This window comes from Hyperolius riggenbachi, chromosome 10 (genome assembly GCF_040937935.1).
Source record: "Hyperolius riggenbachi isolate aHypRig1 chromosome 10, aHypRig1.pri, whole genome shotgun sequence".
Taxonomy (NCBI): Eukaryota; Metazoa; Chordata; class Amphibia; order Anura; family Hyperoliidae; genus Hyperolius; species Hyperolius riggenbachi.
In genome coordinates, this window is record NC_090655.1 from 209,221,962 (window position 1) to 209,240,274 (window position 18,313).

At 44.5% G+C, this 18,313-nt stretch overlaps 2 protein-coding genes and 1 long non-coding RNA gene across 3 annotated transcripts in view; 1 reads left to right on the plus strand and 2 right to left on the minus strand.

Moving 5' to 3' along the window:
- Positions 1-18,313, minus strand: part of LOC137534321 (gastrula zinc finger protein XlCGF17.1-like) — a 35,175-nt gene that overhangs the window by 14,008 nt on the left and 2,854 nt on the right. The window contains exons 2-3 of the mRNA XM_068255767.1: positions 3,781-3,863; positions 359-461 (exon numbers count right to left, since the gene is read on the minus strand). Of these exons, the coding sequence (XP_068111868.1) occupies positions 359-392 (34 nt within the window). The 5' untranslated portion in view covers positions 393-461; positions 3,781-3,863. The remainder of the gene's footprint in view (positions 1-358; positions 462-3,780; positions 3,864-18,313) is intronic.
- Positions 5,463-7,805, plus strand: LOC137534323 (uncharacterized). Its single transcript, XR_011024356.1, has 3 exons — positions 5,463-5,548; positions 5,635-5,736; positions 7,386-7,805. It is a non-coding gene; the product is annotated as an uncharacterized lncRNA (long non-coding RNA).
- LOC137534320 (uncharacterized) lies at positions 13,178-18,286 on the minus strand. The gene is made up of 3 exons (XM_068255766.1): positions 17,505-18,286; positions 14,956-15,118; positions 13,178-14,072 (listed from the first exon to the last, which is right to left on the minus strand). The coding sequence occupies exons 1-3, from the start codon at positions 17,917-17,919 to the stop codon at positions 13,241-13,243; spliced, it is 1,410 nt and encodes a 469-aa protein (XP_068111867.1). The 5' UTR covers positions 17,920-18,286; the 3' UTR covers positions 13,178-13,240.

Sequence of the window (18,313 nt, forward strand, 5' to 3'; positions counted from 1 at the left end):
AGAGCTTTTAAGACCTGTTCCATCTACCTTGCAATGCTGTGAGAGTGTGTGCCCCTCCAGTGTGGAATCTTGGGAATAGAGAGGACCTGTACATCTCTCTGGAGGGTTCCTGTTACTGGAGCCACCTGTAGGAAACGCACACTGACTGAATACATGCATTCTATCAGAGGTGTGTATTTAGGTGAATACTGTGTACTTCCCTTATCCTTTATAAGAAATGCAAAACAAAAGTTTGCCTTCTTAAAACCGAAAGTATTTGCAAGTATGCAGGTTGGAGTGAGCATATGATGTCTCCCACAATGCAACACTACTAAATATGCAAATCATCCTTTATAAGAAATGAAAAGTCTCCTCTTACCCGGAGATGGGAGGGGTGGCAGACCCTCCATCATGATGCTTTTGCACAGAACCCTGTCTCCGAAATATTTCCACTCCAAGTTTCAGCATAAAAGCAGATTGCACTACAATAAATGAACAGAACCACAAATTAATATGTTGTATTTTATTGGGTGTCTATATATAAACTCCAGATCTCCATTTTGAGCTAATATTTTTAGTTACATCTACCATACAATTAAAGGCCTGTACACCTGTCTGACTAAGACCCCGCGAGTGAGCCACCTGGCAGATCAACTCACCCCCCACAACGGCTGATCACATTGTCTGTGCCACTCCACTGCCCTATAATGAGGGCACCGACATACCTATACGGATTGCACCTTCATACCTATACTGATGGCACCTACACCTGACTTCCTATGCTAAGGGGCTTCTACACCTGACTTTTCATACTGGGGCACCTATGCTTTGCTACCTATACTGATGGCACCTACATACCTATACTGAGGGTAACTACATACCTATACTGAGGGTAAATACATACCTATACTGAGAGCACCTACATACCCATACTGAAGGCACCTACATACCTATACTGAGAGCACCTACATACCCATACTGATGGCACCTACATACCTATACTGATGGCACCTACATACCTATACTGAGGGCACCTACATACCTATACTGAGGGCACCTACATACTTATACTGAGGGCACCTACATACCTATACTGAGGGCAACTACATACCTATACTGAGGGCAACTACATACCTATACTGAGAGCACCTACATACCCATACTGATGGCACCTACATACCTATACTGATGGCACATACATACCTATACTGAGGGCACCTACATACCTATACTGAGGGCACCTACATACCTATACTGAGGGCACCTACATACTTATACTGAGGGCACCTACATACCTATACTGAGGGCAACTACATACCTATACTGAGGGCAACTACATACCTATACTGAGGGCAACTACATACCTATACTGAGAGCACCTACATACCCATACTGATAGCACCTACATACCTATACTGAGGGAGGGCAACTACATACCTATACTGAGGGCAACTACATACCTATACTGAGGGCAACTACATACCTATACTGAGAGCACCTACATACCCATACTGATGGCACCTACATACCTATACTGAGGGAGGGCAACTACACACCTATACTGAGGGCACCTACATACCTAAACTGAGGGCAAATACATACCTATACTGAGGGCACCTACATACCTATACTGAGGGCAACTACATGCCTATACTGATGGTACCTACATTCCTATACTGAGGGCAACTACATACCTATACTGAGGGCACCTACACCTGACTTCCTATACTGGGGACAAAAAAGAGACAATTAACCATTTTTCCTTTCAGGGAGCTAACTCCGAGGTCCCTTCTTTTTTTGTATTGATTGTTCATACAAACGAGATTGTACCACGTATGGGCATATCAACCAATCTTAAATGTTTAGTGTGCTCACAGTGGATTTGCCTCCAGAAGTCTCTAATAGGTGAGAAGTTTGTTTGACAACTGTGGCATAGTACGATGGGATTGGCTGGTGTTTGTCACACACCTATAGATGTCGGCACCAGTCTAAGGGTTAATTACCTGAGGCAGCCCAGTTGAAGGAGTGACTGCTGATGCTAGTCTATGCATCATCATTCTGTGCAGAATGCTAGGAAGCAGCATAAAGACCAGTGTATGCTTGTTTTCACAAGCTACATATACAGATATGCTGTCTCTTGTGCTTGTACAATAGCACTGGAACATTATTTGCCTGATTCCCAAGCACATTTTCTCACTCCCAGTCCTTCTTTAGCCTACCAGTAACCTTAGAAACGTGCCAGTTGTTCTGTTCCCCATCAATGGTCATGTATCTGTAGCAGTGTTTCTCAACATTATCATAGCTCCCAACTGTCCCTCTTTTGGAGGGACAGTCTCTCTTTGGGAGTCCTGTCCCTCTTTCTTCCTCATTTGTCCCTCTTTCAGGACTGATGTACAGATCTTTGTAAATAGATGTATTTTATCTACTGAAAAATGTGTTTAATTGTCTCTAAACTTTATTCCCATCCTTTAAAATGATATATTTCTTATTTTCAAATGTTAATATGAAGGAATATGAACCAAGAAAGAAAGGTTCAGTGTGGTTTGAATTATAAAACACCATATTTTTCTTTTGAAATCTTTATGGTATGCGTAACTAGGGGTGTGTCGCAGCGAGATTAGAGGTGTGGCTTAAGTGTCCCTCTTTCTTATCTCAAAACGTTGGGAGGTATGACATTATTATAGCATATATCTCTTTAGGAAGCATGGTATTTGCTGAATGCCCCTATTGGAAATAATGTCACCCTAAGTACCCTTTATCACATATAGATTTATTATAAGCACTCAATACTTGCGTATAAATGCTTTTTTAACAGTGTTTTACCCTTTGGGGTTAATAAGAGGCGGACATGACTGAATAGCGACTGAACAACAAAAATCCTTTAAATTTGCAAAATAAATGCTTGTTCAAACTTAGTTATATATAATCTACCATTTTCAAATGCCCAAACTCAATATAAAATATTGGCTATAACATCTGTAGGATGGAGTCACCAGTGCAGGAATCTCATAATAGGACATTTGATCAATCCAAGTCATGGATGTTGTCGTCTATCTATAAAAAAAAAAGTTTGATGATGAGAAAGCACCAAATTACGTTCCCTGCCCTTGGTGGAAACCGCTTATAGCTAGAACACATCATCACTCACTAGAGTACCAATGCTATCATTGGTACTCTTCTAGACCAATGCTATCATTGGTACTCTAGTGAGTGATGATCTGTTCTAGCAATAAGAGGTTTCCAACAAGGGCAGGGAACATAATTTAAGGGGGTTAAACAGGCGGGGGGGGGGGGGGATAAGTTCTGAACTCAGAACTTCCTCTCTGTTCTATAAGATAAGCAACAGCATAATAACCTTTAGGGCCCATTCACACTTGCAGATCGCAAAATGCCAGTGATTTTGCTAGTGTTTTGCTCTGGTGTTTTTTGTCGATTAACGCCAAAAACAATCACCATTCACACCTGGCGATTTTTTAGCGATTGCGTTTTGCGCTTCTATAGCACTAAAACGCGATCGCCGGGAAATCGCCTGAAAATGGTGCAGGCTACGCGTTTGCGTTTAGCGTTTTTGGGCGAATTGCGGCGATTAGTGCAAATCGCCCAAATCAGAACGGGCCTATAGACTTTTATTACCCTAGCGCTTTGAAAAGCGCTAGCGTTTGAGCGTTTTGCCGAAATCGCTGGCAAAATGCTCAAGTGTGAATGAGCCCTTAACCACTTCAGCCCTCAGTCGTTTTCTCTTTAAGCATCAGAGCAATGTTCACCTCCTATTCATTAGCCTATAACTTTATCACTACTTACCACAATGAACTGATCTATATCTTCTTCTTTATGCCACCAATTAGGCTTTCTTTGGGTGGTACATTTTGCTAAGAGCCACTTTACTGTAAATGCATTTTAACACGAAGAATAAGAAAAAAACGGGAAAAAAAATAATTATTTGTCAGTTTTCGTCCCTTATAGTTTTAAATTAATACATGCCTCCATAATTAAAACTCATGTATTGTATTTGTCCAGGTTATTACACCGTATAAATTATGCCCCTATCACAATGTATGGTGGCAATATTTTGTTTGGAAATAAAAGTGCATTTTTTCCGTTTTGCATCCATCACTATTTACAAGCTTATAATTAAAAAAAATAGAAATATTTCATCTTTACATTGATATTTAAAAAGTTTAGACCCTTAGGTAAATATGTACATGTTTTTTTTTTTTATTGTAATGTTTTTTGTTTTTTTTATTAAACATTTTATTTGGGTATTTTTGGGAGGGTGGGATGTAAATAGTAATTTTTTGATGTAAATATGTGTTGATTTTTGTTTTTTACATTTAGTTGTAGTTTGACTTTTTGGCTACAAGATGGCAGCTATGAGTTTGATTACATGACGTCACTCTAAGCGTAACATGTACGCTTAGAGGGACGTAGGGGAACGTAAGAGTCAGAAAAAGCGAAGCAGTCGCTTTTTCTGCGGGGTAGAGGAATCAATCATCGGGCACCATGGCCCGATTGATTGATTCCTGGGCTAACGATCCGCGGCCGGGAGCGCGCGTACACACGCGTGATCCACCGCGGGTGCGCACATGGCCTCCTGGACGTAGCTTTTACGTCCAGGAGGCTTAGATGCGCTTTGAGTCCTATGGGAGAAAAGCGCTTTACAAATGTTATTGTATTGTATTGTAAATGGTTAAAGAGAAATATTTCTTTGTTACAGCTGATACAAATCCAAAAATAAATCACAAGTGTTTCTACTTCCTTCTTTCATGGAAGCAGACATATTGTTAACATCCTGTGCTTACAAATGAGCTTATCTGCCTTATCTGCCGTGGCAGTCAGGTGACACGGGGAAAGATCAAATTAAGACTTGTTATTAGACATATATTAGCAGGAATTAGACAGGGCCAGGCTAAACTCTGTAAATACATACAGGGTGCATTTCTTTATGTTTTCCTTCTGTCCTGTGCAAGAGTACAGGTCCACTTTAATGGGCATGCATAGGCAAGGGTGATAGAGGGTATTAATGTTTGTATTATATTGTGATATTTGCATTGCAGTTTTTCTTTTCATGTACTGTTATTGCACTGAGACCTCTTGGTCTGTTGGCTGTTCACATATTCTGCGTTTTGGAACGCATGGAAAGAGCACAGAAAACGCATGTATAAAAACGCATGCGTTTGTACGCGTTAGTGATGCGTTTGTATGCGTTTATTCTATGCGTTTTTTTCCCAGAGAAAACCAAGCGTTTTTGATTAAAGGGGAAGTAGTTTGTAAAGTTTTTTTTTTTGCATTGTAGGTGGTGATGTCATTTCCTGGGTGTGGGTTGTGAAGGTGTTGTCAAGGGGAAAGGAGTTTGCTGGTGTGTGGTGAGCGAGAAAATGTATTTTTTAGCAGGTTTAGCTTTGATTATTATCATTGCGATTGTTACCAGGAAACAAGCAAAGCACAGGAGGTACTGGGTACACCCTTTATTGACGGAGAGGAGAGAGAAGGGCCAATTTTGGACATTGTACAATGATTTGCGCAAGCACCCAGATAAATTTTTTAGTTATGCCCGCATGTCTATTGTGAGGTAAGATTGTTATCATTTCTATTTCTTTCTGTATGTCGGCTGCAATTGTATGTAACACAAAATAAGCAATTGTGCTATGTTTGTAGTTTTGATGAACTTTTGCAAGAGCTATCTCCTGAGCTTCAACGTGAGGATACCCATTTCCGGCGAGCAGTTCCTCCATGTGAACGACTTTTGGTGACTTTAAGGTAAATAACCCAAGTTATTCCTTCCTTGCATCCTCCTTGTGTATGAGACATTACTACTCACCTACTTCACTATGTTTGTGTATTGCTTTCTCATCATTTCGTCAAGTTTTTTTTATACCCTCTCATGGTGTGTTCATGAAATGTTTCCTTCTTTATCATATAATGTATGAAGGCCCCTCCCCCGCCTCCTCCCCACAAACACAAAAAAATGTGATAGTATAAAAATTTGTATCCACTTCCCCCTCTTATTATTCCACTTGCATGTCTGGTGTCAGTATTCATGCTGTAAATGGAAATGATTTATCAAGGCAGATATACAATCAATTTTACTTACCTGTACATTCCTCCAGGGTCACTATTCCAGCATGTCCCTTTTCACAGCTGTGCAATCATCCCTTGTACGCTAGTTCCTCCCCTTCACCATGTATGTTATGCTGCTGACTTGCAGGTAGGGCTGTACTGAATCTGCACAATAGGCGGTGTCAATCACAGGTACGTGTTCCACAGTGTACTGTTCAGTCATTGTGAGGCGCACTTGAGGCTGAATAACATCGGCACTACATGGGCAGTACAGGTTTGTGTGCAACGGATGTTGTAGTACCTGTGTTCTTGAAATTGCGGCTTCTGGAAACTTTAGGTCATTTTCACATTTGTACATAAACATAAGTCCAGTAATTCCTCCTAGCATTTGGTAATGCTACTGCAATCCTGCACATCCTTGTATTAATGTGGTTTGCACCAGCCACCATTTGTAAACATTTATAGTAATATTCACTATTAAAGGGAACCATAGACGAATGGTCATTATAAATAGAATAAGCTTTTATACATACCTGGGGTTTCTTCCAGCCCCATAAGCATGGATCGCTCCCACGCCACCATATTCCGCTTCCTCTATCGCTGGTACCGGGTCCCGTCACTTCCGGCAGATGCGGCCAATTGTCGGCATCACAGGGGCTACCTCCATATTCATACGGCTGTCCAGTATGCGGTATCACGAGTACGTATTTGGAAGGAGGCCCCTGTGATGCGGACAATTCTCCGCGTGTGCTGGGCGACCGGCGGTAATGACGGCACACGGTGCAGACGGATCCAGGCAGCGGTGGTCGCCAGCATGGGAGCTATCTGTGCATACGAGGCTGGAGGAATGGCCAGGTATGTATAAAAGCTTTCCACCAACGTCTCTGGTTCCCTGTAAGGGGCCCATACACCTAAGGATTTTGCTGCTGTTGTACAGTAGTTGGACAATACTGCACCCTGTATTTGTGAAACTTCCTTAGCAGTAAAAGTATGTGATGACACAGGTGTGGATGCTGCAGCGGAGAAGCGAACAGCATACACAGTGTGACTTGCGTGTGCCGGAGCAAGTAATGTATGCAGGGTGGAGGAGGGAACAGCAGCAATGCAACTGAGTGTGATCTGTTTCATGCTGAAAGTGAAACACAATCAGTTTACATGTAATGAATGTATAAGATCCCTTTCTGATCAGATTCGCTCAGAGAGGCATGTATGTTGTGTCTCTTGATATGCTGTCAAATTGAGTATTGTGTGTGTACCTTTAGCTTCCCTTTATTCAGTATCGTCTCATGTGGTATCCCTATACCTCACCCTCTCCATTCAATGTATCTATTTACTTACCTTTTCCCTAGATTTCTGGCCTCTGGACAATCGTATAGTGCCTTACATCTGGAATTTAGACTCGGTAAAAGTACTATCCAGTCCATCGTTCTAAGTACGTGCAAAGTTATTTGGCTGAAGCTGCAACCCAACTTTATGAGATTTCCCGATAAAAAGAAATGGATGGAGGTGGCTGATTTGTATTGGAGAAGATGCAATTTCCCTCATTGTGTTGGTGCAATAGACGGAAAACATGTCCGAATGGTATGTCCACCTTGCAGCGGGAGTAATTTCTACAATTACAAGAAATTTTTCTCTATTGTTTTACTTGCTATCGTTGATGCAGACTATAAATTCTTGTACATTGATGTTGGGTCATACGGCAGCAGTTGCGATTCTGCAATTTATAACCGTTCTAAATTTGGAAGATTGGTGCAAACTGGACGTTTAGACTTGCCTGACCCAAAACCATTGCCAGGGATGAGTGCTCCAAGTTACCCATTTTTTTTTGTTGGGGATGAAGCCTTTGGCCTATCTACGTACATAATGCGGCCATATTCAAGTCGAGCTATGAATGGAAAGAAAGCAACATTCAACACTCGCCTAAGCAGAGCACGCAGAATGGTTGAATGTACTTTTGGAATTCTAGCAGCGAAATGGCGTATTTTCCAAACATCATTGCACATGGCGCCAAAAAATGCTGTGTGTGTGATAAAAGCAGCGTGCATCTTGCACAACTATGTCAGAGAGAAGGAGGGTGTGAATCTAGATGAATCGGACACCCCAATAAATTTGTCAGCTCATCGTGCTGCTCCAAGACCAAACAATGATGCGATACAAATGCGAGATAGCCTTGCAGATTATCTTTTTTCGGTCATAATAAATCTATGGAGAGATTGGTATAAGTCATGAAAATTTGCCTTGCTGAGCATGCTTTATTTGAGTGCAAGTAATTAAATACTTATTGGCACTATTACTAAATTACTATACCTGGCCCTTCATGTCTTCTCTGTGAATTGTTTTGTTATGTGATAGGATTTTACAGATATTGATGTTTACGTAATCTGTGTCACTGGGGAGTTGTATTTTAAGGTGTTTATCTTGAGATTGTGTCTCGGTTTCATTTTTGTCACTAAAAATACTCCGTATCAGAAAACTTGGTCTGTTTTTTTTAACATAGATTTTTTTTTTTTACTTTTATTGTACTTTATATCAAAAAATATGCCTGTATGACTCACTTAACCACTTGCCGACCGCACACTCATAACGTGCGTCGGCAAAGTGGCAGCTGCAGGACCAGCGACGCAGTACTGCGTCGCCAGCTGCAGCCTAATTAATCAGGAAGCAGCCGCTCGTACGAGCGGCTGCTTCCTGTCAAATCACGGCGGGGGGCTCCGTGAATAGCCTGCGGGCCGCCGATGGCGGCTCGCAGGCTAGATGTAAACACAAGTGGAAATAATCCGCTTTGTTTACATTTGTACGGCGCTGCTGCGCAGCAGCGCCGTAAGGCAGATCGGCGATCCCCGGCCAATCAGCGGCCGGGGATCGCCGCCATGTGACAGGAGACAGCCTGTCACTGGCTGCACAGGACGGATAGCGTCCTGTGCAGCCGGATCTCCAGGAGGGGGCCAGGTAGGAGAGGGAGGGGGAGGATTTCGCCGCGGAGGGGGGCTTTGAGGTGCCCCCCCCGCCACCCACAGCAGGCAGGAGAGATCAGACCCCCCCAGCACATCATCCCCATAGGGGGGAAAAAAGGGGGGCAATCTGATCTCCCTGCCTGGACCCTGATCTGTGCTGGGGGCTGCAGAGCCCACCCAGCACAGATCACTCAAACCAGCGCTGGTCCTTAAGGGGGGGTAAAGGGTGGGTCCTCAAGTGGTTAAAATAGACGTTAGAAGACCATTGTTTTGTTTCCACCTATAAATCATATACCTACGTTTTGTGTTCAGTAAACCCACCTCACTGCAGATACCTAAGTTCTGTGTGCAGCGAACACCCCTCAGAGCATTTAATTGTTGTATGTGATTGATGGCCTATAAGGTAATAATTTTAACTACCGAAATATGTGTTGCACACTTACCATTTTTCCATGTTACCTCTACTGAGGTAATTACATTCCTCCCTTACGTTATTGTATGCAGTCCACCACACACACTGCCAAATCCTTCATGTCTACTTCTAAAATACTGTACATCAGGTAGTACATACTTACCTTTTTACACCCAAGACACAAAATGAGTGTAAGGTACTGTTAGCCAAACACATATGTACAATAGTATGTGGCCTATTTTTGTTCACTGTAGTGAACATTGGTAAGCAGTGCATTCTTATCTCTAACATAATGGCCTCGATTCATAAAACTGCCTGCGAGCGGGGAAAGTCGAGCGGGGAAACACCGCTGTCGGTATTTCCGCCTTCAGGGTGGTAATTCATAAAAATTTAGCTACTTGTGATATACGTGCGGAGATACTCCGCTGTAGGCAGGCGTTAGGCTGTCGGGAGACGTGCGGAAACAGGGGAAGCAGGCGGAATCCCTCCGTGCGGTGTTCTCTCTGCAGCTGCTTGGGAGGTCTGTCCCATTCACTGCAATGGATTCCGCACGCTTCTCGCCACATCAGAGGTAGCGGTAATACCCGTCCGCATACCGCTACCTCTAATCTTTATGAATTGACATTTGTTACTGTTGCTGTGATAATCACCGCGCAAGGCGGTGATTGATCACTCTGCTCGCAAATGTCGGCTTTTCATGCGGAAAAAGCCTTTATGAATGCATATTTTGGTGTGTGGTCGGTAAAGTGAGCGTTTTTTTGCATTTCCGAATGCGGGAATGCTTTATGAATCGAGGCCAATGTTGTATTAAAAAATACAATCAAAATAGTTCAACCGAACTTTTATTGTCATGCAAAAGTACGTCCTAAACAACAGGACAGAATATTTGTAAAACCAAAAAATGGTGTACTTTATAAAAGTTACAACAATTGTCTTTCTAGACAGAACTTGTTCCAAAAACAAAACTTCAAGATAGTTTTTTCGGAATTGTCCAAAAACATAACATACAATTGAAACAGTTGGGTGTTGCAAACAGTATCACAGCTACTTACTTAATACAGTATTTCTCTAATAATTTGTACCAACCTAAATTGGTGTTGACTTTAAATGCATATTTGCATGCAAATGTAAATAACCTTTGCTGGTAAAGTAGTTGTAACGGTAGTAACAGGGCCGGCCCGCCCATGAGGCGGGGTGAAACTTTTGCCTCAGGCGGCACTTCTGGGGGGGCAGCACCTGCCCGTCCGTGGGTGTGGGGGGCGCCCGAGCTTGAGGGGATAGCGGGCAGGAAGGGGGTATTGGGCCTATCGGCGGGGAGGGGGGTCGGACCCCCCCCCTCCCTCGCCTGGGTCCCCCGTCCTCCGCTCCCCTCCAGCTTTAAAAACTTCCGTGCTGGCTGCAGCTATGTGTAAAAGAGGCAACAGGCGGGATCACTCACCTCTTCCTCATTCCAACGTGTGCTCCACTGACGTCACTTCCTGCGCCACAGAAGGAAGTGACGTCAGTGGAGCGCAGGCTGGCCTGGAACGAGGAAGAGGTGACTGATCCCCGCCCGTTGACTCTTACACATAGCTGCAGCCAGCCCAATATCCCCTTCCTGCCCGCTATCCCCTCCAGCTCGGGTGGCCCCCCCACCCCCACGGGGGGGGGGGGGGGGGGCGGGGGCGGCGATTTAGTTGAAGATTGCCACAGGCGGCAAAAAGTCTAGGGCCGGGCCTGGGTAGTAATGAACCATATAACTGACTGTCTGCTTGACGTGTCAATAATCAATAATCAACCATTGTAACGTTGTGTATACACATCAGATATAATTTTTGGGAAATTGAAATATCGTAGGACAATTGCATCCCCTTCCATGTACTATGAGAGCACATACTGTACATAGTGTATTGTATGGAGCTGAGAAACTCATTTTAGAAAAAAATTTCACAGGATGCTGTTCACAAAAAATGCTGTACACAATGAACACATCTGTATCTCCTTAAGAAGTACTCCTGCTAAAGATCAGTTCGTTCAGAAGGCATGCTTAGTGTATGATCTCTGCCCATCTCATAGACACATTGTTTAATGAACAATCATCTGAAGTTCACATCCAGCAGGATGGATCTTCAAATCTGCAGGTGAATGTTTATGAAAGAAGGTGTGTATGAGGATTGGCAGATATCTTACACTACAATCGCATGTATCAGGAAAAAATCATTTGCAGGAACAGACTTTGCGAAGATAGTGAAGTGTTGTATATGTACAACGTCTTTATGTGCATCATCTGACAGCGATTTTTATCGGATGAATACTTCAGCTCCTTACAATACAATATGTAGGTATGTGCTCTCGTACTACATGGGACAGTGTAACATTGCACTGTGATTTTTAATTTTCAAAAATGTATTATCTGATGTGTGTAACCACCTGAACGTAGGCACCTACATATTGAGCAGATAGTGGGGTTCTGGTGTATTTGAGACATTAATAAGTGCTTAAAAATAAATCTTACCACAACCACTGAACAAACAAAACCAAATATCATTCAGTATTGTAATGATTTGTAATCATGTGCGAAAGTAAAGAAAATAAAGTGCTTTTCTATTTTTCTAAATGTTCAAAAAACAATAAAACACTAAATTATTAGCTAAACATTAGCAATTACTTCGGCTGAGGGTCCATGAAACAGTACTGGGTATTACAGTACTAGTTGTGCATGCATGTTGCTACATGTTGCCTTTTGCACAGAGTACTATGTGTAGCATGAGTACCACATGTTTGTGTGTAAAATTTAGAAAAGTAGTACATGTGAATGAAAATTTATGCTAAACGATTAATTTGTGTGTAGTAGGCCAATTAAGCCTTCCATTCACCACCACGTGCAAGGGTCTCAGGTCTCTAATCAACCCCCCCCCCCCCCCACTGTGTATTTGTTGAAGTGGAAGCCATCACTGACTTAGAGAGCATCATCTTTTTTGCGGTACTCAAAATGCCCTGCGTCCATCAGTGCAGAGGTCAACGTCCCGATGTCATGTGAAGTCACGTTTCAAATAATGACGGGAGCGGTACCTTTGTACAGACTTTACACACACATTCAAGGTGCCAGTACTGGGAGAATACAGAGAACTGCGCTTTGATGGCTTCGACTTTAGCAATTCCATACATGGGGAAGAGGTAGAGAGAGAGCAGGCAAGTATCAATGTGTGTACTCAATCTTCACTTTTCTCTTAAAGAGACTCTGTAACATCAAAAACCTCCCCTGGGGGGTACTCACCTCGGGTGGGGGAAGCCTCCGGATCCTAATGAGGCTTCCCACGCCGTCCTCTGTCCCACGGGGGTCTCGCTGCAGCCCTACGAACAGCCGGCGACAGACCCGACTGCAGATGCAATATTTACCTTTGCTGGCTCCAGCGGGGGCGCTGTGGCTGCTTTCGGTACGGAAATAGACGGAAATACCCGATCTCCGTCGGGTCCGCTCTACTGCGCAGGTGCCGGAAACAGTACAGCAGACCCGACGGCGATCAAGTATTTCCGCCTATTTCAGAGCCGACAGCCGTCAGAGCGCCTGCGCAGGAGCCGGGAAGGTAAATATTGACGTCACGGCTGCACGGAGGGCTGCAGCGAGACCCCTGGGGGACGGAGGACGGCATGGGAAGCCTCATTATGATCCGGAGGCTTCCCCCACCCGAGGTGAGTACCCCTCAGGGGACGTTTTGTCGTTACAGTTCTTCTTTAATACAGGAAGCTTTGAAAGCAACACACAATGTAATGTTAAACACTTGTATGCATTCTTAATAAAAACAAGAAACAGTTTTTACAAAACATAACGTAGTTATCAAGTACACCATCCTAATGTCTAAATGTCGGTCAAATATAAGGACTCAGTGAGAGACGATGCAATGTGACTGAGTGTGCTTTGTCCCTGACCACCCATTTCAACAGCTTCTTTGGAAATTGTTTGTCCCCAATTTTGTGCAACTTCTCCACCACCAACTGGTAGCATGTACTGAGTAGAATAGTTATGCGGTGTGGGTCGCATATATGGAGCATTTTGACACTCATTGGGTGGGCGAAATTCCTGTTGAGTATGTGCCTGCCCTGTGTAACTCAAATGTGAATTATAGGGAGAGGTAGGCCTCATTGTACTATCACCTTGTACTGCTGTAGTTGTCATACAATGTTGAGTATACCTATAATTTCCATAATCTATGGCTACAGGTTGATTATGCACTGGAGGTGGGGTTCTAACCGAAGCCTGGGTGGATGTATGGCTTTGATCCTGTTGAGTTTCTACAGAAACACAACTTTGTATGGCATCTGTGAGAGCATGACGCAATCTGAACATGTTTTGTTGAGGAACAGCCTCAATCATCGGTATCAGGCTCATTGCTAGTGTGTATGCTGCATTTTTCTCCCTTTCCATAGCACTCATCACAGTTTTTAAGGAAGTGAACAGTTGTTCATTATCGTTTTTTTTGGTCTTTTTCATCAAATGTACACTTGAGCTACTTTTACTTGCAGCAGGTGCTGCATTGGTAGCAGAGGAATGAGCGTCCACACTCACTGGTTGTGTTTGAGAATCAGAAGGGCTTTGGGATAACACAGAAGCATCGGCTGGAGCATCGGCTGGGTCTATATTAGAATTGTCTTCATCCGAATCAAGATCCACACAAATGTTGTCTTCAGTCCTGGAATTAAAATAGTAAAATAATTATTTAATGCTGCAAGGTCTGGAACACATCTGCTTCAAAGTTTGCAACTGAACACTATTGCCCAACTTGTTATTACGTATCATCATGTGTTCCACTGATTGAATTCTTTAAAACAATTTTATTAATGTACATCTCAGGATTTGCAGTGGTTTTGATCATACAGGGCTAAATTTACAACAAGGCCAGATAGGCCATGCCCTACAGCGACACAGCATGAAGGACTGATGGGAAGCAGATGTCACTAACAAGAAAGGGAATGGTCAGCTACCTACTTATTTAGGAGGGAGGTGATCATTTATTTAAGGGAACCATAGGCCCCAGTAAGAAGATTTTAAACATACCTGGGTCTACCTCCATCCCCATACGCACGGATCGCTACCACGCCGCCTTCCTCTGCTGCATGGATCCGTCGGTACCGGGTCCCGTTATGGCCGTCACTTGACCAGTCGTCCAGCGGACGTGGCCAATTCTCCACCTCACAGGGGGCTCCCTCCATACAAGTACGCATGTGGCTGTCTATTGCGCAACCGCATGTTTAGGGGTATAGAGGGAGCCCCTGTGCGGCGGAGAATTGGCCGCGTCCGTCGGAAGTGACGAGACCCGGTACCGACGATAGAGGAAGCGGAATATGGTGGCGTGGGAGCGATCCATGCTTATGGGGCTGGAAGAAGCCCTATACTGCATGGATGCGTGCCATGCCCTTTTTCATAAAGATGAAGCGGAGGAGAGAATGCAGCAATCGGGAGACTTAAACCGGCTAAATCACTGGGTTTCTTGGGGGAGGGGTTAAGAGGGAGGGGGGCAGAGGCCACCTTCACATACATATATGGCAAAGTTCGTAAAGCAACGTTATACTTACGGTCGTAATTCCACACAGTTTCGCAGAAATTCTAGGTTCTTTTTGAATTTGTATGGATTCCGCCGTGATGCACCGGACCCACTTCTGGACTCCTCCACCTCAATCTTTAGATCTTTAATGTATGCGTCTTTTACAGACCTCCAACGTGTTTTCACTTCCAGCACTACGAGGGGGAAAAAATGAAATTTTGATCAATACAACTACAATCGCTAACAATAATTAATTCACATAAAAACATTTGTTTGCATACTAGCAAGCATGGTCATTCGGACGTTAATGGCGATGCTGGTGGTATTATACTACATCTCCACTTCGATACATCATACACTCCTCTATTTTTCAGGTTAGGGAGATGATCACCAAAAGACCTATATGCAAAACTGCAGCCCCCCAGCCACACTGTTTCCCCACATAGGTTTGTGTAATGTATCTCCTGAGCCAGCGTGACTCTGCAGCAGCAATTTGAAACACAGGTATGTGTGATGGTGGGGTGGTCACTACCTAGCATGAAAATTTGGAGAGTGTATGCTGTGAGGAAGAGGAGAGATTTACTATTGTACCACCAGTAGCATAAGTACATAGGAACTGTGGACACACAGTCTCCTACTGCGCATGCTGGGTAGCGCAAATTAACAGGCAGCATAATCAAACACAACACTGGAAAAGGTAATGTACTCAGTGGGGGACACAGACAACAGTGGGCCCCTGTGCAAAATTGCAATTGTGGGCCCCGTCCAAAAAATGGGTGTTGCTATAACCTGCGGCACACACAGTGCGACGAGGCAAAAAAAGAGGTGTGGATGGAACATGCGATGCAAAAACAAGGGCGTGCGAATGACCGAATGAGGGCAGAGCTAACTGTAATTTAATGCAAACCCGGGGTGAGGGTTTATTTCTTTTTAAACAACACTAGTTGCCTGGTGGCCCTGCTGATCTATTTGGCTGCAGTAATAAACTGAATTACACCAGCAACAAGCATGCAACTAATCTTCTCTGTTCTGACAATATTGTCAGAAACCCCTGACCTGCTGCATGCTTGTTCAGGGTCTATGTTTGAAAGAATAAGAGGCAGAGGACCATCACGGCAGCCAGGCAACTGGTATTGCTTAAAAGGAGAGAAATATGGCAGCCTCAAGATTATTCTCACCTCAGGTTCCCTTGAAAAGTGCAACGCAAAGACAGTCGGCCCAAGTTTTGGTCACCCTTTCCCCAGAAAATTCACATAATTGTGCAGGTTTTCTCAAGAAAAAACGTGCAATCAAGTCGACAGATATGCCCATAAAAAACATGCAATCATGTCGGCAGATATGCCTAGAAAATACGTGCAATCATGTTGCAGACCGGACCAGAACATACACCTGCTAATAGAAATAAAAACAATGAAACATTTACTCACCTGCAGCAGCAGACCTCCTGTCCCAGCCTCCATCCGACGCGCAGCTCCCATGGGTGGTTGGGTGGATAGGTAGCCTGGTGGGTGGGTAGGTAGCCGGGTGGGTGGTTAGGTAGTCGGGTGGGTGGGTGGTAGGAAGCCTGGTGGGTGGTTAGGTAGTCGGGTGGGTAGGTAGGTAGTAAGCATGGTGGGTGGGTGGGTAGGTAGCCGGGTGGGTAGGTAGCTATCCGGGTGGGGGGCCCGACTCCTATCCTCCCCCCCCCTTCCTCACCTCGGGGGGCCCCTCCCAGTATGCGTGGCGGGTCTCCAGATAGGCGCTAGAGGCTCAGCCGCTTGGTCTCCGATATGTCTCCAACTCTATATACTGCTCGCTACTTCCTGGTTTAGTAGCGAGCAGTATATAGAGTTGGAGACATCGGAGAACAAACGGCCGCTGAGCCTCTAGCGCCTGCCTGGAGCCCCGGAGACTTCCTGTATTTGCAGTCTCCCGTCGCGCATACCGGGAGGGGGCCCCCCGAAGTGAGGAAGGGAGGGAGGGAGGATAGGAGTCGGGGCCCCCAGGGGAAAAAAAAATAAAAATAAAATATACAAACAAAATACTTAACGGACCCCTGAAGCAACGGAACTTCAGGGGCCCTCATGCAGCGCACGGCCTGCACGGCCGTATGTCCGCCACTGAATGTACTACTAATATATTGCAATGTACAACGGAAATTGGAATACTGCTACAGATGCACTCCAGACCATTGGTATGTAAAACAATTACAAACAAAATACGGCCTCAAACTACACAGAGCATACACCAATGTTGCTGGATATTCTCTCACAATGCATATATTGATTACTCTACAAACCAATCCATTACCCATCCCCACCAATGCTGCAATCTGAAGCAACTTTTCCTATTCTCTTGTTGAGCAATCAACGCACACAAAACAGGCATGTGGCATCAGCTTCACACACAATGCACTATTTAATAAAGGACAGCAAATGACCCCACAATCAACATGTAGAAACATTTCTGCATATTACCCCCACCCCACAACTTATCTGCCAGCTGTGTACCTTTAATAGCACATGGAAGCAGCTTCCCAGAGAATACAATAAAAATTTCACCATGTCATAATACCAACAAAAGAAAACAAGATATACTTACTAATTACTTCTCTCTGCAAATCGGAATAGCTGTACCAATGTTCAGCATAGAAATGCTCTGCTATTTCCATCCACACTGCCCTCGCATGAATGAGATCTTTATAACGACTGTGACCCTTATCATAAAGCTCAGGGTACATCTGTACCCTCACAATGAGGTCCTCTGTGGAGAAAGCTTTCTCCGGGACCTCCACACTGCTTTTTTTAGCAGTAGCTTTGCCGCGCCCTCCCCTCTTCTTTCTCGTCGCCATTTTGGAAAAGGAAGTGCGACTAGAGAGGAAACTCAATTGCATTCTGGGAACCGCAGCTGAATACGCGTACCAAAAACCGCAACACCATGCGTTTTTATACGGATCCATTGACTTGCATTGAGGTCCGTTTGAGTGCGTTTCTCTGCGCAACGCACAGATCTGCATGCAGGTATGCGGATTTCCATACGCGTGCGTCTAGAACGCACTGATGTGAACATGTGCAATACTAATCATTGGTATCCTTTTCTATGCGTTTATGAACTCCGTACGCGTTCTTCCAAAACGGATACCAACGCGCCTTGGTGTGAACGGGGGTTGCCAGGTGTCCGGTTTTACACCGGACAGTCCGGTTTTTGGCCCCTGTGTCCGGTGTAAAAAAACATGCTAAACCGGACAATTAAGTTGTCCGGTTTTAGCGCCCCCCGCAGCGCAGGAGGAGAACAGCGCAGCAGAGAGAGAGCTGGGAGCAGCGGTGGAGAAGGGGGGCAATCTCCCCCCCCCCCTTCCCTCACCTTAGGGTGCTCTCTCTCCCCCGCTGTCTCCTCCAATATGAAGTGCA

Bases quoted from the DNA above. Each gene is read 5' to 3' on its own strand.
- LOC137534320 (XM_068255766.1), bottom strand. From the start codon at position 17,919: ATGCAGATCTGTGCGTTGCGCAGAGAAACGCACTCAAACGGACCTCAA. The intron at 15,119-17,504 runs GTAAGTATATCT...TCCCCCTCGTAG, and splicing joins TTTGCAGAGAGAAGTAATTA to TGCTGGAAGTGAAAACACGT. The intron at 14,073-14,955 runs GTAAGTATAACG...TTTTAATTCCAG, and splicing joins AACTGTGTGGAATTACGACC to GACTGAAGACAACATTTGTG.